Source organism: Triplophysa dalaica, chromosome 2, assembly GCF_015846415.1.
Source record: "Triplophysa dalaica isolate WHDGS20190420 chromosome 2, ASM1584641v1, whole genome shotgun sequence".
NCBI lineage: Eukaryota > Metazoa > Chordata > Actinopteri > Cypriniformes > Nemacheilidae > Triplophysa > Triplophysa dalaica.
This window is the reverse complement of record NC_079543.1, coordinates 26,857,571-26,882,287: the sequence shown is the minus strand read 5'-3', so window position 1 is coordinate 26,882,287 and position 24,717 is coordinate 26,857,571. Positions and strand designations below refer to the sequence as shown.

At 36.6% G+C, this 24,717-nt stretch overlaps 1 protein-coding gene across 1 annotated transcript in view; it reads left to right on the top strand.

The window, feature by feature from the left end:
* Positions 1-24,717, top strand: part of pard3ba (par-3 family cell polarity regulator beta a) — a 112,094-nt gene that overhangs the window by 31,791 nt on the left and 55,586 nt on the right. The window contains exons 4-12 of the mRNA XM_056763418.1: positions 1,387-1,487; positions 6,350-6,441; positions 11,784-11,870; positions 13,415-13,540; positions 14,009-14,433; positions 16,618-16,757; positions 16,991-17,116; positions 22,681-22,866; positions 24,503-24,676. Of these exons, the coding sequence (XP_056619396.1) occupies positions 1,387-1,487; positions 6,350-6,441; positions 11,784-11,870; positions 13,415-13,540; positions 14,009-14,433; positions 16,618-16,757; positions 16,991-17,116; positions 22,681-22,866; positions 24,503-24,676 (1,457 nt within the window). The remainder of the gene's footprint in view (positions 1-1,386; positions 1,488-6,349; positions 6,442-11,783; positions 11,871-13,414; positions 13,541-14,008; positions 14,434-16,617; positions 16,758-16,990; positions 17,117-22,680; positions 22,867-24,502; positions 24,677-24,717) is intronic.

Genomic DNA, 24,717 nt, shown 5'->3' with positions numbered 1-24,717 from the left:
CAATCAAACGTTTAATATTTAGAAATATTTAGATGTATTTATTTATATTGATCAATAATTAAATGATATGTATAATTACACATTTATTGAATTTTATGTATTATCAAAATATCAAAATATGATTAATCATTACATTCCATTTATGTATTTGGCATATGACTTGCATTACATTATACTCATACTGTACATTTGTTTTCCTGGGATTGAACCCATGACATTGGCGTTGCTAGTGTCATGCTCTAACCACTGAGCTATCCTTGTGACTGGGTGGGTTTGGCAAATTCCTAACCTAATAAAAAGTGCTTGGAAACTTTGATGACAGTATTTATTCATTTTTAAAAAGAACATTGTTTTTTCCATTGCCTGAAAAATGTACGAGGTTTTGAGAGGACAGTACCAATATGTTAGAACATATTGTAGGATGGTTAATAATATATCATAATGAGATCGTTTAATGACGATGTTTTTGCAGCACAGGAAGTCAGAGGGAGGAAATAGTTAAGTATAGTTTGTGTGTACAGGGTACATTCATCTCTATTATTTAAAAAAAAAATGCTGTAGAAGTAACTTTTACAAGTTTTGACCTTGCTGCTAAGCCAGTGTTCGACACGTTTACGTTCTCAAGATGTCAGAGTGTTTCCAACCTTATCTCAGAAGGTCATGGAGATCCTCTCCAGAATGCACAAGGTCTGTTAGATAGCCCTAATAAAAAACTCCCCCATTGCATTTTTCCATGCAGTTTTATCTGGTAGCTGTAAAAGTTGCAGACGTTTTTGATGGATCTAGCATCCTGTTCCCATCGCCGTTTCTGCTGAGTCCGCCGATGGCTTCAGAGCTTTGGCTGTTGTCTCTCTCGTGAAGGCCAGATGAATGGAGTTTGCGCGTGACGAGAGATGTCTGTTCTGATTCACTGGTGTTTGTGTTGCGTGAGATTATATTGTTGTGCTTCTGTGTGGTAAATTTAGCATGATTTGAAATGAATATGTGTTTACGTGCGATGCAGTGCATGTCAGATATTAATCTTTTAAATACAATGTAATGATAGCAAACTGGTTATACAGAAAATTGCTGTAATTACTTATTGTATGCAACATTCAAAAAAGCCAATGTGTGATCAGTTGAAAGGACCGATGGTTTGTTTGATTTGTCTGATAAATTCACCTCATTAAACTTTAAATTTTCTTCTCTATACATTTTAGCTTGTTCCCATTGTATATAGATTTGTAATAAAGCACTCTGGTAAAACGATGGTTATACCATGGTACCGCAACACTACTTCTTTCTAAGGGTTAGGTTATTTTATCTAGCGTTAATAATATAAAATATTTTTTTTTATACTGCAATTTTATAGTATTTATATTTTTACTTTGTTATTTTTCCCATTAGCCACTCCTCTATTGGTCAGAAGCAGCAGTGACCCCACCCTCGCCCCCCCCCTGGATGTGTTTTCATTCAACCCTCAGGAGATCATCAAACCCCAATCAACAGTAAGCAAACCCTTCTGATGTGCGATTCATGTTTGTGCGTTTGTTTGTTTTCTTGTTTTTTCAGACTACTTTCGTTCTGTAGACAAAATATTTGCTGTAGAATGGTATACAGGACATTATCAAGTATGTTCGAGTATGCATCTGGTTTCATTGCATTCTACTAAGCCTTTTGATTTATAATACAAAAAACCTGTTACACACTTACTGGAGCTCCCAATTGGTTTACTTGTATATATTAAGTTCACTTTTGACGGCATATTATTCAAGGAGTAGTTCACTGTAAAATAAGGCCCCATTGACTTTCCATAGTAGGAATAAAAATGACTATGTGAAGTCAATGGGGGCTTGTTTTGAAGTGAACTACTCCTTTAAAGGGATGGTTCACCCAAAAATGACAATTCTGTCATCATTTACTCACCATCAAGTTGGTCCAAACCTGTATCAATTTCTTTTTTCTAATGAACAAATAAAAAGACATTTGGAAGAATGTTAGCAATTTTTTGTTCTGGAACATTGACCATCATAGTAGGACAAATTAAATCTTAGTCAAAGATCCCCCAGAACTGTTTGCTTTCCTTAATTCTTCAAAATATCTAATTTTCTGTTCAACAGAACAAAAAATATAAAAATGTTTTTCTACTATGGTAGTGAATGACGTCCCAGAACTGAAAACGGCTAACATTCTTCCAAACATCCTTCTTTGTGTCCAACAGAACAAAAAAATGTATACAGGTTTGGAACAACATGATGGTGAGTAAATGATGACAGAATTTTTATTTTTGGATGAACTGTCCCTTTAAGTATCAAGTAGACAAGTTTGTTATTGACCAGTTCGTCTTACCAAACATAGCACACTATTTGTCCACATTTGGCATACTTTTTATTTTTAGCATACTATGATTTAGGATGTGACAGTATTTAATATATGAATTTAGATTTATTTCTACCAGCTTTTAACTGTCCTAATTTTTGTACAACTCTCAATACTTCACAGATCGGTTTGCATTTGGTTTTGCATTTTAATTCTGTCATTATTTAAAATTACATCATTCTCAGACTCTTGAAAATGCTGAGTATATCAGGAGTACGTGCATAAAACTGTCCCATATCTCAGAAATAATATCATCAGAAAGGCAAAGAAAGTATGCCGAAATTGTTTGAAATTCACAAGGCGTCTGCAGAATTACGGCTCGCACACACCCGTCCTACATGGCAGTGAGCGACAGTAATCATTGCGGTGAAGTTCTCAATGACAGGGTGAGAGCACACTAATGCATCACGCCGCAGCACTTTTCAGACCAAGAGAATTTATAAATATGTGCGTCTTCTCCTGTCACCCGAATAAATATCTGCTTCCGTCAGTGCCACCTCTGCAAATTCAGCTTCTTTTCTCAGGGGTTCTCCCGCAGACAGGTGTAGAATGGTTAGAAATCACGATCAGATCTCAATTCTGACATGGTTTTGTTTAATGGCCACTGTTGTTCACAAATAGGATGTGATCTTGGGTCAACATGGAACGCTGAAAGGTGTCAAATGGATTTTGATTGGCTGTCTATGTTTTATCGTTCATATATTGAAAGTCATCCCAGTTATATCAGAATATATCCCAATCAGATTCAGACAGAATTAGGCTTGTCAATTAATCCGTTTTTTATTTTAGGACAGGTCTACATTGTGAAAAAACCTGTATAAACGATAATATTACAGCAGTGGGGCTTCAGATAAAAACGTATAGTAAAATTACATTTCCATTAAAGGCGCAGTTTTTGATTTACAGCGGCCACTAGCGTTGTATTATAGGTTTGCAACGAATCGCTCAGTCCAAACATGACCGTGACCGTTCTTATGTTGATGCATGGTAGAGATCATGCGGTCATTAGAAAGAAAGTAGAAAGAGCGATGTCTTGTTTATTACATAAAATAAAAGGTCTGTGGATTTTAAGTATAAAAGAAGGATAAAGTCAGGTAGGATATAGGAGCTGCGTTAATATTATAAAGTCTTTCCAGCAGAGACACGTTAGGACACATGGTACTAAGGCTCTTAGCGGAGATACACATAGATATCTATGGAGATACTTTCCAGCAGTGAGTCCTTGGAGAGAAAGATCGTCTTAAAATCACCCTGAGGAGGTCCTTTGATTCGGATCAGTATGCGAGTAACATTTGTTTTTCTGTTTGTTAGATCCAAGATATGTTGTTGTTTTTGTTCTAGTATGAGCTGTGTGACAGAACAGTTTTAAGCGTCATTGTTTATGTGGAACCGCTTTAATATTACTCATCCAGATACTGGAGAGAGACTGTGTTTGTTCTAAAACTGGAGCGAGAGAGTGTGTTTTACTCTCTAACTCAATGATGAATAATGAACATTTAATCCGCGGGTCAACATGCGTTTTGAACTGTGGAGTACAATCCGTACGGATCACAGATCACCTGCGATCAGTTTCACCACTTTACTAAAGGGGAGAGGAAGAGGAAACGAGTGTTGTAGAGTTTTGTCTGTTTAGGGCTCCTTTACAAAACATGGCGGCAGATTCAATGTATGCAGGGCCGCTCTGTAAATAGATATAAACAGCTTATTGTAAGGTATTAGAAACATAACGGTTCATTTCGTCAGGTCTTTATACACCTCTGAAGAAATAGTTTTGTACATTATATTGGATTTCTGTCAATAGATCCTACTTAAAACCTTGTACTGTTCCTTTAACATTTCATTACAAAATTTTCAAGTTGCACTAAACTTGTACATTTGCAGTCTATTTCGGTAATCTGACATTTTTACAGCATTTAAAAAAACTTGGGAATTCTGTAAAATGAGAGAAATTCCAATAACAGTTTCTTATAACATTCAGGAATGCTTAGGAATAAGGTTTGGTCGATGATCGGTTGATATGAGTTTTGTTTCCGGTCCAAAGTCCTACTTTGATAAATCGCAAAGATGCTTTTAAACTGGGCAGCACTGAGAGAGTGACAGTCTAAAGAAGATTGAAAGGAGGGTCTTGTGCATCTTGAAAACTCCCTTGAGGACGTGACCATTAAACCCAGAGCGCCGCCTTCACAGGTACCCCGACTGAAGCTGAGGATTGAGACCCCGCGGCACCCCAATCCCTTATCATCAGTCCCAGAAGCCCACGCGGAGAGCTGGCGGTCTACTCCAGTGAGCCACGACACAGCATTAAATGAGGGAGGGTTACGGTGCTGCTGGCCTGTGCTGAGTTCAGATGTATATACAGGAGAGCATTATAGCTGTGAGAATCTGAGATGGTCATTTTCTCCCTGTTTATGTCGGTCAGAATTGAGATGGTTATTAAATGTATTGGTGATATTGTCTTGTGCATATTTCTGTACACTTTCTTTCTCATTTCTCTCTTTCTAGAACTTTGTTTATGTGGTATTTTATCTGAATGTTTTATGTAAATATAGTTGCTGTTGGGCATCTTTTGAGTTATCATGTACAGTACGTCGACGATCAATCTTAGCTGTAATGATATCTCAGTCAGCTGGAGCGAGATAGACGGACAAATGAGATGCACTGAAAGGTCACAAAGAAACACATTTGTGCTAAAGACACAAACACACAATGCAAAATGCAAAATCTCATACAAACTATCGTTAGGCTTTGACGTTTATTCAATTACCGCATTCCCCTGAGCTTTCCAACTGCTTATAAGTCTCGTGTAAACAGCCTGCACGCCCCAGAGTCAAGGACACACATATTTAAGAAATACTCTGCCAGCCGTCCTGATGGGATTGACCATGAATTTTTTACTGTGTTTACCTTACGCATTAACTTCATCAAACAAAAATAAAACTAGCCTTTAACAGTTAACATTATTTCTGATACACTTACTTGCTTTTTAAAGCATTTTAAGTTTATTTTATATATTTATATTTCATTGTTTCAAGTAAATAAAGCTCAATTTACATCTGTGTATTTTTGAGTACTATCCTTCAGGAAAATTAACCATGATTTTATTATCCTAATTGTAAAGTAACCCTTTGGTTTACCTTAGTCTTAATATGATATAAAAATAGAACTGGTTGAACTATTTTAACGATAGTGAGACAATGGTGTATTTGTGGTTACTATAGTAAATAAATGATTTGTTAGGGCTTGGCAAAACATGTGTATATCAAGTACCATGGTCATCATCCATCACAACAACATTAATACATCACAATACTGTTTTCTTTTATAGAGCGTGTATTATAAAACATGGTGATGCTACGATATATTTAGGTCTTGACTTTTTATCACTTTATCTTTTTGCGTTAACGCAGGCTTCTGTTATGTCATCCAGCCATCTTTCCGTTAAATGTCCTGCTCTATAGTCCTGGTGTACTAAATAAAGACTGAAGATGCACATTAACAATAGCCCACTGATTTCGTCGCCCCACGGGCTTCTGCAGCATGTGGCCTGACGGGGGGATAATCACTCACCGCTCTGATAATCTAGGTCACTTTTTGTGTGTGTCCCATGAGTGGGGGTCCCATGTGTTTGTGTGTGCCGTGGGTGGAGTACAGGGTACGTTACCGGACCATCATTAGTGACAGATCCACGCTGAGAGAAGTGGATGTTTCTCTTTCCTTGTGCTTTTTTTCGTGTTCATGTCTGCTTAATTTTCATTTTGTCTCCTAATCTATCGCTATATCCAGGTGAGACGCTAATTGCTTCAAACAACATATAGGAACTGAGAATGAGCAATAACAAACACACAGTAAAGTGACTCATTGGTCAACTACGTTTAGTGTAAGGGACCGGTTTAATTTGTGCTATATACGGGACATTTGGATTCGGTGTTGTTGTTTTGGGTCCTCGGGGAAAAAGGGAAAGTAGTGGTAATTGTATATTTTGTTTTGACAGGAAACCGGTCATGCAATGACTTTGAAGGGAGGGGCCATGGACAAACCCAAAGTGGATGTCCCGAACACCATGGCTGGACAAATCGAAATGAGGTGAGAGAGAGTCGGTGTGTGGGTATAGGTTGTGAAAGATCAGTTTGCAATAATCTGTCATGAGATTATGTGTGGCCTTTGTTTTGAATGGTTCTTTGTTGTTGGATTAAGATTACATTTGTATTACTACAAATATTTTACTTGTTTTTTATACTAGTGTTGTCAATCGATGCTGCATTAATTTCATTAAATATTTTTATGCGTAAATATAAAAAAAATGTATCTCATGGTTTATTAATGTTGAGAGCCTATACATATATTTATTTAGTTATATTTATGTAAATGTACATGTTAAGTCTTCACATAGATATTCTTAATGTACCAGAAATTGCGTTTCAGTTTTTATTATATTTTGTATAGGGCCGTGCAGCGATTAAACGCAAATTAATCCTCTCCAGAATAAAAATTTGTGTTTACATAGTTTAAGTCTGTTTACTGTGCATATTCATTTGTTTTTATAAAGACATGCAAATGTGTGTATATATTTAAGATAAATATAAAAATCTATACATTTTTATATTGTATAGAATTTTAATTAAATATAACATAAATAAATACATGTAATTATTATCTAAATTATATGTTTGTTTGTGTACCTGTATGTGTTTATAAGTACAAAATGAATATGTACTGTACACAGACATATTATGTAAACACACATGGATGTGATTAATCATTGCACAACCCTAATGGTTTATTATTGATTTTCCACTCTAATCGACTGATATGATTACCAATTTTTTTAATCTAAATGTAAGATGCAATAACTTATTTTGTTTTACGCTGTATTAGGCTTATACAATAATCATTATTTAATGTTTATGTCATTGGCCAATATGTACAGTGCCCTCCACTATTATTGGCACCCTTGGTAAATATGAGCAAAGAAGGCTGTAAAAATAAATCTGCATTGTTTCTCCTTATAATCGTTTATTTAAAAAATCTACAATATTACAACATTTCATTAAAGTAAAACAATCTGAAGTAGGGAGAATATCACATTATGAACGTTTTTTTTTCTCTTACACTCCCTGCTCACGATTATAGGCACCCTTGTATTCAAAACATTCTGTTACCTCCATTTGGATTTCTGCAATTTTCCATCTGTGCTCTTTGGAGATTCTTTGGCAAACTTAAATTCTTCTCCTCGCTGTGTATTGAGACAATATAGACACACATCCTGATTCAAGCAGATTTTCAACATCTTTAGTCCATTACAACTTCTTGATCATTGCCCTTATGTTGGAAATTATATTATTTTATTGTTTTAACTATTTCCTTGAAGCCATTCTGTGTAGCACAACAGAACTATATTATTTGGTTTTATCCATTGTGATAAATGATTAAGGGTTTGGGCTTAGTGTTACTAATATCTATTCTCCTGTGCAACAAGAAGTCATGACCGTACTTCATCATGTTTCTTGTCACATTGGTGTGCTAAGAAAATGTAAATATCAATGGGAATATACTTGGGAGACATTTTACTCATAAAAATTATGACCAGGGTTTATCAGATTTTTTTTTCATGTGATATTCCCCCCACTTCAAATAGTTTTTTTAATGTAATTTTGTTTTTTTGTAGAGTTTAAAATAAACGATCAAAACGAGAAACAATGCAGATTTTTTTTACAGCACTTCTTTGCTCATATTTACCTATGGTGCCAATCATAGTGGATTGAAAAAGCCATTATGCATCTCTAAGGCAGCTTTTGATAACTAAAACTGATCTAAGATCTGTGTGAAAAATAAAACTGATTTCAGTTCACCTACTCTGATGCTCAGATGTGGTAAACTGCTTTAATATTGGAAGGCTGTGTGTTTGTTCACGTTTCATCATTTTGATTCCTAATTTGTACACTTGTTGCCATAGTCACGGTGCAGCAGACGTGAGCACAGCACGTTTTCTCCAGGGGCGCCGTGGCTCTTATCACAGGTCATGTGACCTCATCTCTTCTCCCTGAGAGAGGGATGGACTTTATCTCCTGCCGCTCTTCACTGCTTCTGTCAATCAGCATTACTGATACACACACACTTTTTCAGCTCATTAAACACTGAAGTGCTTTACAGTAGAGCATCACCTTGGCTGAGAGGCCCAAGCGTCGCCTGAGTTTCCTTCACCATTAAAAAAGCCTGTTTTACACCAAGGACGATTACGGTAGCTTTGAGAACGGTTACGATACAATGAAACAATTTTGTTGAGCCCTTAAATTTTTCTTGATGACACAAAATTGACAGCCAATTAAATTCAATTTGAACTGAAAGGGAGCGCATGTCTAGCACGTGAAACATCTGCGCACAGGCTATGAATAAACAACGTTATTATCTGTTGGTGTTGATGCTAATATATTTAGCGTTATTGTTATCATTCTTGGTGTGAACGGGTCTAAAATGTACTTATTGACCCTTTTTCTCTCTTTTTAAGATTTTGGTTCTCCTTTTTTGTATTGTTAAAAAGATGCAGTCATATTTTTACTAAACTAGTGAAACAGATGGATATCGTCAGTTGGCGTCTACAGCTACATTTACATTTATGCATTTGGCAGACCCTTTTATTCAAAGCGACTCACATTACATTATACTATATATTTGATTCTGACTATGTGCAATACCTGGGATTGAACCAATGACATTTGTATTGCTAGCAAGTATATTCTAGTTTACTAATATTAGGACTCTGAAAAAATATTTGAAGTAAGTCTAAAGCAGTAAAGTTATAATAATAAACAAAAACTAATGGTAAATATAGCAAGAATAAAAATAAATATATTATAAATTAAAACTAAAAATCGAAAAATAAAAGCTAATTAAAAATATTAATATAACTAAATAAAAGTAAAATCAAAACTATAATAACTCTGGTTGCTAGCCCCATGCTGTAAACACTGAGCTGCTGAGTTACTGGAAAAATTGGAAAAAAGAAACAAGGGATGAACCCATAATATTTTTTTCTCAAACGACTATTGGCCAATTTTAATATTGATATTAAGCATTTGCTTACTTTTTTGAAGTTAAAATAAATCCATGACTTAAAAAATAGACAGCTGCGTCAACAAATCATTTTAAATGAACATAAAGTAAATCTATTTAAGAATCAACAGGTCATCATGAAGAGAGGCATAAAGACTAAAGAAAGTAAGAACGAAAGAAAGACCTAGAACATGTCAACCTTTAACATGTCAAATTGGTATGTTACAGAGATGGACAACACTTAAGGTTTAACTCTCAAGTATCCGTACTTGGTGTAAAAAGTATGCTATGCTTTATACACTTATATGTATATTGAATGCACAATTAACTCATTGTCACACTCGACTTTTCGTTCCATTGACATACATTCATTCGCATGCCCGTCCAAACATATTTCACAGTTTCCTGCGTAGAAAAGTACTAGTTTGGTGAACTCTGACCTACGAATTCGCGTTACGTGAGTGTCATGAGACAAATAGAAGATCAAAAAAAAAGAAAAATCACAAAAACTGTGATTGAAGCTTTCAAAAAGTATTTTCTCTGGCAGAAATGGAAGATTTGAATCATCTCTCATCTTCTAGCTTTTATTAGGATGAGAGATGCAGGTGAACACCTTTGCCTTTGGCTCTCCTCACACTCACTCAATGGTGGTGACTGGAGCTTTCAGGTCATTTATTTGGCCATTAATGTCGACCCGCAGGATAAAAGAGCAAATGGGTTTTGGTATGTGTCTGTCTGTGTGTGTGTGTGTGTGTACAAGAGTACGAAGCGGTGGCAAAAAATAACTGTTTGTTAAAGGTCAATATTTGCCCCCTGGAATAGATTATTTAGACCACAGAACATTTCTGAATGTTTTTTACTTGTCTTATACGAGTTTGTTCAAGAAATGTAATCAAAACGGGGTAAAGATCCTGTGTGTCATTTTTAGGAGGATCTGTTGATAGAAATGCAATGGACTATACATACTAAATGTTCAGAGGTGTATACATACACCGCAGGTCGCCTTTTTACAGAAGCCCTAAAGGGACAAACTGCTCTATAGAGCGCGTTGTGTAAATACATGTTCTCCTTTGGCAAAGAAGCAAAAACTTGAAAACATCTTAGTCCTTTGTCAGCTACCGTAGTGCTTCGAAAGGGGGGGTGGAGGAGGGGGTGAGCTGTTTGTTGCAATTTATAACCTTTCCGCTAGATGCCGCTAAAATTCACACACTGTGACTTTAAATTATATACATTGCGTTATTAAATGGTATTACAACATCACACCATAACATGGGTTCAGTACCGCCTTTATTAACAAGAACATGATTTTCTTTCATGTTAAACTTGTGTTCTTAATGGGGTAATATGGAACAAACACGTGTTTTTCTGTGTCTTTGGTGTGTTATAAGTTGCCCGTACATGTATGACACACGTAAACTGACAAAGATGAAAGTATCGGAAAAAAATGCATTCTATCTAAAAGCGAATGCTCACCAAGACCTGCCTGAAATGCTTCTCGTGTAACCACACCCCCATAAATTTATGTCAGTTTGTGGTGTGATTTAACAAAGACCGCCCAAATGTAAGTTAGTAAGGTGGATGAACCTGTAAGCACAATTGCTTTGGAACCTGATGTTCCTAATATGGTAAAAGGCGTTAAATTTCCTTCACACGCTTTCAGTATTTGACAAATCACTACGCACTGTTTAATTGGCCAATCATCGCACACCTGGCTTTTCAGAGCCATGAGCTTTGTAAAAATCTGCGTGTTTCAGAGAGGAGATACAAACATGCACTGTATGTGGAAAATACAGCATTTTAAACCTTAAATCGTGTATACACATTACTACATTACATCTAAAACAAACGATCATATTTGTTTTAACCGTGTCATATGACCCCTTTAAGGGTTAAATGATTGATCCAGAAAACCCTAGCAACTGCAAAGCATTTTTCACAAGCACAGATGACACACATGTTTTTTTTTAAACTTACAATTTTGTTCATTTCATATGTGGAGGTTTGTGTCTACAACCCACTTCCTGGTCAGGGGAGAGCTGACTGAACGCTGTAATGTTACACACACACACACACACACACACACACACACACACTTTTCTTTACCTTCAAGCCTGATACATGGTGTGGGTTGCTCTCAACCTGGGGAAATGATGCAGTTGACACCAGAACCCACTCCATTGATATCCAAGACAGTTTCCAGCGTAATGACCGTTTGCCTTGTCATTTTGACATGTGACTGTAATTCTGCTAATGTAATTGTGTTTCGCCCAAAGTTTCCACTTCCAAAGTGTATTTTTCAGTTTGTTGAAGTTGTTTTGCACTGTTCCGCCAAGAAAAATGCTTCCGTCATGACCAGATGTGTTTATTTTCTGCAGCAAGCTCACCCGGCCTGTGGTGATCTCGGGAGACATGGGCCCTCTGGGAATTAAAGTTATACCCTATTCTTCATCTCTGAGCGGAAGGTAAACTGCAAAAACACATTTACTCATGTAAAGCTCACACACTTACGTGATGACGGATAGATATGAGGTGCACTTTTCTTATGTTCCAGTTTAATGTGCTGAGGCGGTTCTGAGCAGGCCATTTTTAGGTTGGCTTACTTAATTCAACCAAAAATGAATATTCTGTCATCATTTATTCGCACTCATGTCATTTCAAACCTGTATGAGTTTCTTTCTTTCTTCTGCAGAACACAGAAGATATTTTGAGAATGTTGGAAAGCAAACAACATTGGCCCTCATTGACTTCCCTTGAATGGACACTAAACCAATGAGACATTTTTCTAAATACCTTCTTTTGTGTTCTACAGAAGAAAGACTCGTATACAGGTTTCCAATGACATGAGGGTGAATAAATGATGACAGAATTACATTTTTGGATGGGCTATAGTGGTTCTGTTTGTTCGCATGATTTGACATCAACTTGTGGCCCAACCAGTGGCGTTACTTTCAAGACGAAACCGATATTGAATAATATTGAAGGAATTAATTTGCTTTACTGTAGTACACTTTTGTGTTCATTTAAATGTTCAATCGTTTTCGCCAATGATTAACACACGCACACACTCACGGACACACACAGGAAGTAGGAAGGTGTAGGTCAAAAGCTCAGGGCTTGGGGGGCAAGGATGCACACACACGCTACGAGACAGGAAGTCCTCCCTCGGTGGACGGTGACCTACTTCCTGTTGTTGGGGTCTGTGTGTTCTGGTGTGGACCGGACGGAAGTAGACTCACTCTCTCTGTAGGTGGGCAGACCTGGTGAACTGCTCCCGGTCTGAGGTGTGAATGTATCGAAGAAAGCCTTGAAGTGTTTAAAAGGAAGTCGCAGCATATTAAAATCCTGTGTTTAGATGATTTGCGCTGTGGGTATCACTGATACTGTTAGTATGAGATATTTGGACACAAAACAGGAAGACTAAGAACTTTGATATGAGAAAAGACATATGTGATGTTGATTTAGTGATGCACAACGGTGTTAAAGGGATTGTTCACACAAAAATGTAAATGTACTCGCCCCTCATGTCATCCCAGATGTATATTGGATGTAAATTGAAATGCTGTCATGTTATTTTCTTATGTGGGCACCAAAATGTTGATGCTCTTAAAAGTACATGCAGATATATAAAATCTAAAAGACTCCAGTGTCTTAAATGTAAAAAAAATATAATATAATTATATATTAAATTATTAGAATTAAAATAATATATTATAATGAAAATAAATAAAAAGTATACATTTTTAATATATTTTAATATTATTTAGTGCTGTTAATAGCCAAAACAAGCACATCTGTGTTATGCTGATAAATTTAAAATCTCATTGGTTCTTGTGTGTCAAAATATTACGTGCAATAACTATTGACGTTATTGATGTGTAGCCATATTTGACTTTTGGCAATAATAGTTTTTTATTTATTTATTCGTTTTATTTTATTATTTATGAAATATTTTAAATTTAGATATTCAGTTTGAAAACTGACGTTTAACCTACATTTCTGTCATCAGGACTCTGGGTCTACACATCCGATCGGTGGAGGAGAACAGCCGCTCTGAGCGAGAGGGCATCTTTAGAGACGACGAGTGCATCGTTCAGATCAACGACGTGGTGTTAATAGACAAGTCTTTTGCTCAGTGAGTGTTCTGCTCTTCCATCCATCAAACATTCATCTGCCCACTTCATTCTCTACTTTTAACATTTGTCTTCTGTGTCGTTTTCGTTTTCATACGAGAGTTTTAGTGCTATTACTTCTCCACGCACCGCAAGTGTGGAATTGCTCTATTAGGTGACATCAACGTATCGGACAGGCTTCGAAAAAACACGTTAAATGAAGTGGCGCTATTAGAGAACACGTCAGAGAAATGTTGTTGATACTTTATTGTGTTAGAAAGAAAAAATAACAGTGTTACAAAAGATGGTGGATTTTATTTATTTTTGGCTACCTCAAGTGAACTCTGAAAAGTTCTGCTTTCTTTAATCAATGTGCAAATATATTGATAATAGATATTTCCTTTTTAATATTGTAAGAATATTTATAGATCTCTTTTTTAAAAGACTTTGTGTGCCATAAACATAAGCATAACTTGCTCTTGACTTTGCAGGTCCCAGGAGTTGTTTCGTCAAGCGATGTCCTCCTCTAAAGTGCGTTTGGAGGTGGTTCCATCTTACAACAAGCTCCGCTATGAAAAGAGCTTAATCGGGCAACTTTTTAACAACACCGATCCTAACCTAGCAGTCCCTAAACCCAGGAGTCCCTCATGGTCCGAAGACTCGGCAGTGCCACAACGCCGTCTCCTGAGGCCCCCTTTTTCACAGACCCCGCCTTTAAAAGAGGAGGGGCCTCCTCTCGCTAGAAACACCCTAGAGGAGATGCGCAAAGACACGCCTTCTCCTACTGTCAGCGTGTCGCCAACCCTGAAAGACCGTAGCGAGAGCCCCGCCCCAAAAAAGACAACAGCCCTCGCCACACTGGTTAATACGATCAACAAAAAGTCCGGGAAGATAATGAAGATCGATTTGAAGAAAGGTAAGTTTGAGTGTGAAAGTAGAATACAAAAACAAATAAGAGCACCCTTTTTAAAATAAGGTCCTGTTTTAATTTAATTTATTGTCCTGTGAAGTTAAACAAGGATTGTGTGTATCTTGTCGTCATGTTGGCTTTGAGCAGAAAGGGTTAAACTATGTCCAAAAGGTGCAGTGGGGAACAGTACCTTTGTGAAAAGTGCTGTGTATCGACTCAAATTCTTATATTTCCTTCCGTCTCTTTCTCGCTTTATCTCTGCTCTCAGCTGATTGACAGCTGCTATTGTTTCAAACTTTAATGTCGCATGTTCTTCTGGGATATGAGATTTCATCGCTCTCCATCTGTAGTGTGCCGGATTTGCCTTTGTGCTCTATGACAGCTTACAGTCAAGAGTGTGTGTGTGTTTGTGAGAGAGAGAGAGAGAGAGAGAGAGAGAGAGAGAGAGAGAGAGAGAAAGTGAGTGAACGAGAGATAGAGAGCACAAATCTTGGCTTCAATAACAACACATTTCCCTGCGGACGAGAGGATCGAGGGATCCACTGTCTTAGTATGACATTCTGTAATCGATTGCTTCTGTTTATTCTTGCCTGTATTTGTCTGAAAAAAATCTTGCAAGAAGTTCACTCCGAAAATAAAAATAAAAACCATATTGCAAAAATAATAAATGCATACATATATTATTGAATTTTATATCATGGTTGTCCACGTGGCCTTAAATTTATGCAAAAAACCTCTAGAATCAGCTGTCTTGAAGTATTATTTTTTTAAACCATTTTTGTTAGTATTTACATGTTTTGATATTACAAAGTATTTAATTGTATATGTTTTAAATGTATGCAGATTTAAAGTCATTGTATAACTGTACAGTTTTTTCACCAGCACTTATTCAAAATAGTTTTTATTTTGGCAAACGCTTGTATCAAACGTTTCCTATCTTCTCTTTGGGGAGTGTTTCAGCTTCACTTTAACTCCATCTCTCTCTCTGTCTCTCATCCCACCTCCCTCTCTTTCGCCTCCTGTAGACGTATTGGCGTGTGAAATTAAAGTGCAGCGCTGTCTTATCTCTGTGAGTAAGCATTTATCAGCGTGCAGGGCTGTTTCAGACATCTTAAGAGAAATCCAGAGCTTGAACAAGAGTGTAGAGCACCAATCACGTTCAGACCTGATCTTGGATCAGATGAGCCGGATGCTGTCAATAAAGATCTTAAAATGTTGAAAGTCAAAATTTCTGAAAATATGTATAATCGGTTACAATTGATAATGTATCCCAGAGCTGAACATATACAGACTGTATGGTGAAAGCCAAGTTCACTGAATTGATTCATATTTAGAAAAGAATTAAGAGACGATTTCAAAATTATTTTCAGTTTTTCTTAATTAACTATGTATGGGTATGTGATGAGGAAAAATGATAATTTTTGTTTCATTCTGTGAGCTACTTACAATACTTCTCCCAAATTTCAAATAAAGTATTGTTTCTATTTGCATTGATTTGCCGGGAAAAAAAACTGGAGAAACAGGTGAAAATAAAAGAAATGATACAATGAAACAAGTTCATATTCATGTTGGAGCAATAGAACAGTAAAATTTCTACATGTATTTAAGAAAGATTCAACAATTATTTTTTTATGTGATAACCTGGATTTTTTCATGTGTCTTGTCATATGCTGTCAGTCTTTCACATTGTTGTTAAATGACTTTGTCACTCCTGAGGTTTGATTTTGTTGAAATTCAACAGAAACCTACACATCTAGAAATGCTGATTACATGCAAATTGGAATGGTTTATAATTAAGACAATTTAGCAATTTGACAAAGTGATTTTTGCAAAAAAATTCCATTATGTTGGTTGCCCTTGTCAATTCAAATCAAAATCTCTCCTTAAAAATAAATATCTTTCAGTTGTTTTGTTTCTACAAATCACTCTTTTTGTGAAGTGCCTTACTGCCTTCAACATTCATCTAAATGTAACTAGGCTGCAAACAATCCTTACAATCCTTACTTACAATCCTTAAGCATTCTGATTCCAAACTGTAAAAGGAAATTGGTTGCATGTAAGTTATCACAGTTTTATACGCCGTGAATGCACACCGGTGAAATCCATAAGAATTCCATTTCCCATGGGGTTCTGGTTCACGGGTTCATCTTAATGGCACGTTTAATGTTTCTGCTGTCCGTCTGTCTACAGGTACGGAGGGTCTGGGTTTCACCGTGGTAACCAGAGACTCGTCTCTTCATGGTCCGGGACCCATTCTGGTCAAGAGCATTTTGCCCCGCGGAGCAGCCATTAAAGACGGCAGGCTCAAATCAGGAGACCGTGTCCTGGAGGTATTACATGTTTCCTGCATCGCTGCGGTGATGAGAGCTCCACCTTATTTATAGAATGTTAAATGCCATGCTATAAAAATCGATTGTATACAATGCAATTTTAAGACATTGTTTTAGAAAGTGACACACTATTGACTTAAATGGGCCAAGTGACCGTTGTGTTGATGGGGAATAAAGACCTTCTCGAGGCATTGGCTTGGCAAAGTGGAAATTCGCATTTTTACTTTCTCCAGGTAAATGGAGTAGATATCACAGGACGGACGCAAGAAGAATTGGTTGCTACGTTACGGAGCACCAAACTGGGAGACACCGTGTCTTTGATAGTGGGAAGACAGGAAGATTTCATGCCCAGAGAACTGGTAAGACCACTGACATTGTTCGTATTTAACGTTTTTCAACTCATCCTGTGCCACTCTTGGCGGTACGTTATAACCCAATACTAACGAAATTTTAGTAACATAGAGACCTGACTTTTGGACTATTAAGCATCCCTGAACATCCTGAAAGCTGCCCATCAAGGTCCCAAGGCACTTTTAACACATTTTGTCACTAAAACATCCTTATAAACACTGACTGTCGATTCAGCACACGGCAGGAAGCGGTTTACACCACCCAGCGGTTAGACAGGAAGCTCGGGCCAATGCAGGTTGTACCCTCTCCCAGATGTTTGCATGGGGGCATGTTGATAGTTGACCTCCTTTAAACTTTAAAGCATCTCTGTTCTTCCTCTAAAACTCAGACGGCCCCCCATAGATGAGTAAAAGTGCAGTTGTGACGCTTCGTATATACCTCATCACAGGAGGAGAAACCACATCCCTTCATTGTGTCTCTGTTTATCCACAGTTAATTTACAACTCCGTGTTTGCGCATCAAAGACTTGGAGTTTGGAAAGGTTACAGATTAATAACTGCCGCAATCTAGTCAGAACCGGAATATATTTATATATTGGCAGAAATGTGTCAGATGGTTGAGATTTTGCTAAATGATTTATACCCTTGTGATCCGATTTTAAACCTGAAACACTGGAAGCAGTTGTATGTTTTATTAACGATAATTAGTAATTCTTTTTAATACGGTTCCATTTGTTATCGTTAGTTAACATCTTAGGTTAACGTTAATTTTAACATTCTAAATTAGGTAAAAAACTATTTGAAACTTTTTGAAAATGAACAAAAATCTGTTAATTTGCAAGTGCTATTGGTACATATAAAAATAATGGTTTTCTTTCACAGTTTACAGTGATTAGCTTATAATAATATTTTTTACTTTTCATCAAATGGTCTCACCTAGCCTGAAGTTATCTTCTGGTCTGTGTTTGGTTATAATATAATAATGTATATCATATTTAATTTTTATTGATATCCATTTATATTTTATTGTATATTAATTCTATTAAATTAAATTAAAACTACTCAACAGTTATAAAAACGATTTAGTTTGATGTGGTTTACGTATTTTTCTTTACTTGAGTTAACTTGCAAGGAACCTGCACTTTTATCTTTCTAACAGAGATGGCGATAGAGAGGCGAAAGTTATGGATGTCATCTTTAATAAAGCTAATTCACTCTGATCCAAAAATCGAACGTATTTTGGATCAGTGTGAATGATAATTCAGAATATAGATGTTGTTGTAGGGTTGGGCGATATATCTAGCGATTCGCACTAACTGTATATGTCTTAATCGATTCTGAATTTGATTCTGTGTTTTATTCAGCTCTTCTGTGAACTACGGCTCTTTGAGCAGTAGGGAGTATTATAGTCGTTTATGTCGTGCATTTGAAAAAGCAACACTCGTTAAACATCATCACTATAAATATACTTCATTATCATGATAATACCTAAAAAGGTTTGAAAAACAGCGATAGAAAATGACCATTGGCGTTTCCTGGAACTAATAGTTCTTCTTCTGTTTCCCATATTCAAGAGTTTCTGCACAAGAGCCCCCTCTGGGTTTCGGACGTGGAGGCATTTAACCATAATTGATTGAGAAACTGAAAGCAAACGAATCGTAGGATACATCGCCCAGCCCTCGTTTGTTGGGATTTATTGGATCGGTGTGAATTAACCAATAGACAATAAACTAAACTTGTTTTTTGCATTGACGTTAACAAAGGATAGTGAGTTTGCGTTAGCAATTGTCTTAATGTTGTTGACAAACGGAACCTTACTATAAGGCGTTAGATAATTATTTATTTTAGTAATATTCTAATAAAAGAATGCTAATAATAATAATAGTCTATTTATATAATAATTCAATGTAAAATAAGTTTACATAAGAGGTTTATTTGTTGATAAAGTGTTGCATCCCAGATCTATTCGAAAGAGCATCTGAAGGTCATTGACAAAATATGATTTGTATGATTTGACAAACTAGATTTCATGTTTCCAACAGAGGTCGCAATGTAGAGGCAAAAATTAAGAATTGAACTTTAATAGATAAGAAACTAAACAAACAATTGCATTATAATTGAATTTAAGGATAATGAGTTTGATAGCAATTGCATTAAGTACTGTCGACAAATGGAACCTTACTATAAAGTGTTAATTATTATTAACACTTAAGTGCTTAGTATTTATTAAAAGTAAAATAAGTTTTCGATATGAGGTTTATCTGTGGTTTTATTTGTGGATTAAGCCTTGTATTTAGTTAAATCCTTCTATCCAGATCTATTCAAAAAGAGCATCTGTATGTCATTGACACAGACTATTATTGGCCCATTCATTCTCATTCGGCACAACAAAAAACGCCTTAAAGAGCTTCTCCTCAGTATCTATTCACAGAAAAAAACTCCTCTTTTTTTCTTCTCTATTCAAATTCAAAGTAGGTTAGCTCTGCCGCTGTTTAGCCAGGGTAAATTTGAGCAGAAATGCGATGGCAGGCAAAAAAGAAAAAGTCACACTCAGGAGAAATATTTTTTTCTGGCGGATGGATATGAAAAGATATAATGACGGCTGTCACCATCTGCCATCTGTGTGTGCTTGTGTGTGTGCGTATTTGTGTGTGTTTCATTTTGAGAAACCAATGCATCCAACTCTAAAATACCCTCTATAAATACCTTCCTTCATTTCCCTCAGTTTATTGGATTACGTCTTCAACCACCCTCCGTCAGTAACAAAAATACAGGCTACGATTGAATTCCCAATAGCAGATTTGGCTAATGACCAACTATTATCAAAAATAAAACATCTTTTTATAACAGCCTGCTAAAAATCAGACATTACTTTAGGGAGGAAATGAGGAAGGAGATACCATACATATCCATCCTGTTAGGGGCTGGATGCTGTCTGTGTGGATGCGGACAAGAGATGCAGTCGTTGACAGAATTAAGATCTTGTTTTTCTGTCTCGAACCCTTTGGGATTCGGTCATGGTGCTAATGTGTTGGAGACTCTGATATCCTCGCTTTGTTTTGAGGTGGTTCAGGGCGGTTTTAGCTGGTCCATGATGGTCTATGGCTAATAGTTAATCAAACTTTACCAGGCTTTACTGTGAGCCTCTGAATATATAATAGATGACTTCTCTTACCTAAATATGATATAATAGAAGAATGACTATAATTGATAGAATAGATGACATATCTTAGCAAAATATGATTGTAAATTTGACAATAGTTGCGTTTTACATTGTACATAAAATACATAAGATAATGCTAAATTCATGTGTTTAATATCATATTAATTCATTAAACCTTCAAATTGTCGCTTTGTTGTCAATAATCTTATAGTATTTTGGTGTTTTTCCAGCATGCACTGCAAAACTTTGTGTTATAAAGTTAAACAAGTTTTTTAATTGTGCAGTAGTAGTGGTTAAGTCAAATTTGAATACCCATTCAGGTTACATTATCCCATCCGCATAAGAGGTGTCTGGTACAGAATGGATAAAAAAATAATTTTTAAAAAATATGACAAAATAATTTTGCAAAAAGCAAAGCACAGTATATCAGGGAATTCGGTTTTTATTTTTATAAACAAAATATACATGAAAACGAAATGCTGACAGGAAATAAGCAAACATTGACTACATTTTTATCTGTTATTAATATTGGTTGATCTTCTATTGTGGAATAATATTATTTTTCTAGGCTGTGCCTATGTAAACTTTTACTTTAATTGTATTTTTTATCAATTTTAATTAATTTATTATTTAATGATTTATTTATTTTATTAGTTACTACAATTATTTTATTTATATTATTGTGTGATTGTTTTTTGTTTTTTTCTTCTCTAAATTGAGCTTCAGTTTATCCTCCAAACTTTACAAAATTTGAAATGCATCTTTAATAAAATATTTAAATTTAGAGTGGAAATGTTAATTGAACAAAATTGGACATCGCTATTGGCCACTACTGTATATTGAACAAAACTGTTTTGGGGTGCATTGCTCAGATATATTTTCGCATTGACTACAAAGATTTATTGCGAGTCAGTTTATTAGTTGATATTGTTGCTGTAGACGTGATGTACCCCACCCTTCAGTCCGGACAGGGGGGTCAGACAGCACATTGCACACAGGATGAGAGGTCGGGTCACGGAGCTGTTGAGGCCTTTAGGTGTCCTTGAGTTTTATTAGATAATCATTCTCTATTCTCTCACTCAGGATGTGTTCTGCTTTGTCATGCCATATTTATATTTGTTATTTAGGTCATGGCTACTTTTTTCCAAAACCATTGGTGCTCCGTGTGTGTGCATGACTCTTATTATTGTGCTCATACTCGTATAATGCTGTGTTCACACCAAACGCGAACAATCGCGTTCCTCGTTCTATATTACTCACTGGTATAGTTTGTTATTTTTCGTGTGAATTATGCGAGCTGACAAATATTTTCAACTTGCACTGTCCGTTTGCCTGCCACCAGTTTACTTCTATTCGCGTCTTTGCATTGACTTTGGATGTTATTGACTCACTCAAATCGCTTCATTCGCGTTTGGCGTGTACCCCCATAAGAGCCTTGACACAAGATTGAATCTAAGAGATCACACTTATGATTTTCGATCTGGTGGATGACGAAGCTTTATAAAAGTTGTCACATTTGGGGACCTGATAACATGGAAACTAATAACATTTATGTTTTACATTTATTTATTTAGCAGATGCTTTTATCTAAAGGGACTTTAAATAAGGGAGCTTTCAACACAGCCTTTTTGGTCAGCTTGAGTTCAAACAGTGTTATATTGTGTAAAATGTGTATTAGTATTTGCCTCGGGAGGTCCTGGTGTGAGATCTGAGCTCAAGTGTTGATAGGACCACCAGAGCAGCCCATGTGATATTCTCACAGAAACCAAAGTTTGACCTCACTCACAGACACTCGCTGTATTGTACTGGAAAAGTACGATTTGTCGGATGCCTTGGGCCATGTAACGTTTAGTCAAAATGCCACTCGAATGGTTTCTGAAGAAAACAAACTACTTGGACTATCTTTACACCATTGGCCTTTTTTGTATTATTTGCTTTTGTGTGCTCTAACAAACACATTAAAACTTTTGGGTATTTATCTGATAGTTAGGTGACCGAGAGCTGTTGAGAGAGTGTTGCGTCAACTCCGTTGACTTCAATGGAAAGTTTTTTCACGGCAACGGTGTTTCATGGAGCCTCTCAATAGCTCCTGGAAGTTATAAGTAACGCATTGAGCTGCGGCTAAACCGACCGATTGTGATGAACTTGGAACAATCTGAATGCTCCATGAATCATGGGACACACGAAAATGTCCGTTGTCGTGACTCTCTCTCTAAACGGCTCTGAGGTGACCTTAATCCTTAAAAAAAGCTATTGTAACAGGGTTGAATTTCCATAAAAAATATACCATTATTGTAATGAGACATGACTCTATAGTTCACTTCTAAGCCTTGATGCATATAAAAAAAACAGAAAGCAGGTGACCTAGTGTAAACAGAGAAGCTCATCTTTGTGTGCGTGTTATTTTCAGCAAGGAGAGGCGTCTGGACCGCTGCTGTCGGAGGACGGCCGAGAGCAGTTGATGTTTGAAGTTCCTTTGAGCGACTCCGGCTCAGCAGGTCTGGGGGTCAGTCTGAAGGGAAACAAGTCCCGGGAGACCGGAGAAGACCTGGGCATCTTCATCAAGTCTATCATCCACGGAGGGGCGGCACATAAGGTAAAAAGCTGCCAGCCTCAGTGCCCCCCATGCACATTTATGTCAAAACTTCACAGGCCTCTCGGAAACCTTGCATGTGATGACATAGACACGCTTCGAACAGATGTCACCTACAGTTTAAACACGAGATACATGTATTTTTTGTGGCACGTTATGATTTTGGGGAACTTTTATGCGCCACCTGGTATTAAAGATTTCTTTTACGGCAAACTTCAGCGAGGCTTATTTCTCAGAGATGCACACACTCTTCTCTTCATTCCTCCAGGACAAAAGAGGGCAGCAGGTGTTGTGTCTGTGTAGATAAGGGAATGTCTTCTCTCCTCTATCGGTTCTGTGATCAAGAGTGGGCTCACAGGCGGCCTCTATCAGGACTTCAGTGCGAGCGAGCTGCATCACAGGACCCGTCAATGGCGCTGAAAGAGACGCTTAAAGATATAGACATTTTCTAAGGCTGAGCTCTTCATTTCGCCTCGGTTTCTCCTGCTTGTCACTCTTTACCGTTTATTATGTTTCGATTATAAAACATAGATTAATACATAAAAAATTATGTATTAAAAAATGTCTCTTTAACCGTAAATGTGTGAGCTGTTGAAACAAAGAGGGTCAATATGTCCAGACGTAATTCTCCAGGGTGTAGAGGCTAATGCTTCACTATTCCCTATATAGCGAATGACTTGAGTTCACTATATGGTGAAAAAGTAAATGTAAATAAGTGTACGACGAGCAATTATCTGTGTGTGTTTTCTTAGTAGATGGGCACAAATGTTTGTGTCCGTTCCATCAGTGATCCGTTCCTAGGTTAGTGTCAGTGGTCTGCGGTCAGTGACCAGGCCCAGAGGTCTCGCACCCTCAAGAGTCATTTAGAGGCTCTGGTGGCTTTTAGCCGCTAATCTCTTTTGTTCCTCTTCAGCTGAGTTTTATTTAGAGAAGCACAGCTGTGAAACCTAATCCTATTCACTCCCTCCTGCTTGTGTCACACTAATGATATGCATCCATAATTGTTTCTGAATTCATGGTGGGAATGCATTAAAGATCGAGCTGTGGATTTAACAACGTTTGGAAATGACACTGAAAGCTGCTTCATCTGTAGTGTTGTGCAGTTAGTAACTAAACGTAGTCTGGCAGGAGATCATCTGTAACAAACAATTGTTTGCTTTTTGTTTATTTACATAAATATGTTTCTTTATAGTTGTTTTTAGGATATATTGGAAATTGAATTTGTTTATTGATTTCATGGTATATTCTATAGCGGCATGTTGTCTATATCAAAATAGAAGTGTTTATTTTATTATAAATAAATATATTTACAAGTGAATCATTTTTTTTAAATATAATTTTATAATTATTTGTTATTTTCATACACATATTTTCAAATATACCTATGAAAAAGAATAACAACATTTAATTTAGGTTTTATAAAAATTTATTAATTAAATTTATAATATAATACCTAATATAAAATATATTCTTGATTGTTTTACTGAAATGTCTTCAAATTCCATGTTATTGGCCAAGTCGTGTTCCTTGCTTTTTTTTTCATGATTTATTATTCTATTTTTGAATCGTTTCTGCTTTTGTATTGTTAACAAGTGCCAATTGCTGTTAGTACAATACTGTCGTCATCTGTTGCTTGCAGGACGGTCGTCTGCGTATCAATGACCAGCTGATCGCCGTCAACAGCGAATCCCTCCTCAGCCGCTCCAACCACGACGCCATGGAAACCCTGCGGCACTCCATGTCCACCGAAGGGAACGTCAGAGGAACCATCCAGCTGGTGGTTCAGCGTTCTATGGAGAGATACCCAGCACAGGTACGCCCAGTTCTCGTACCGTACCTTGAACACCTCTACAG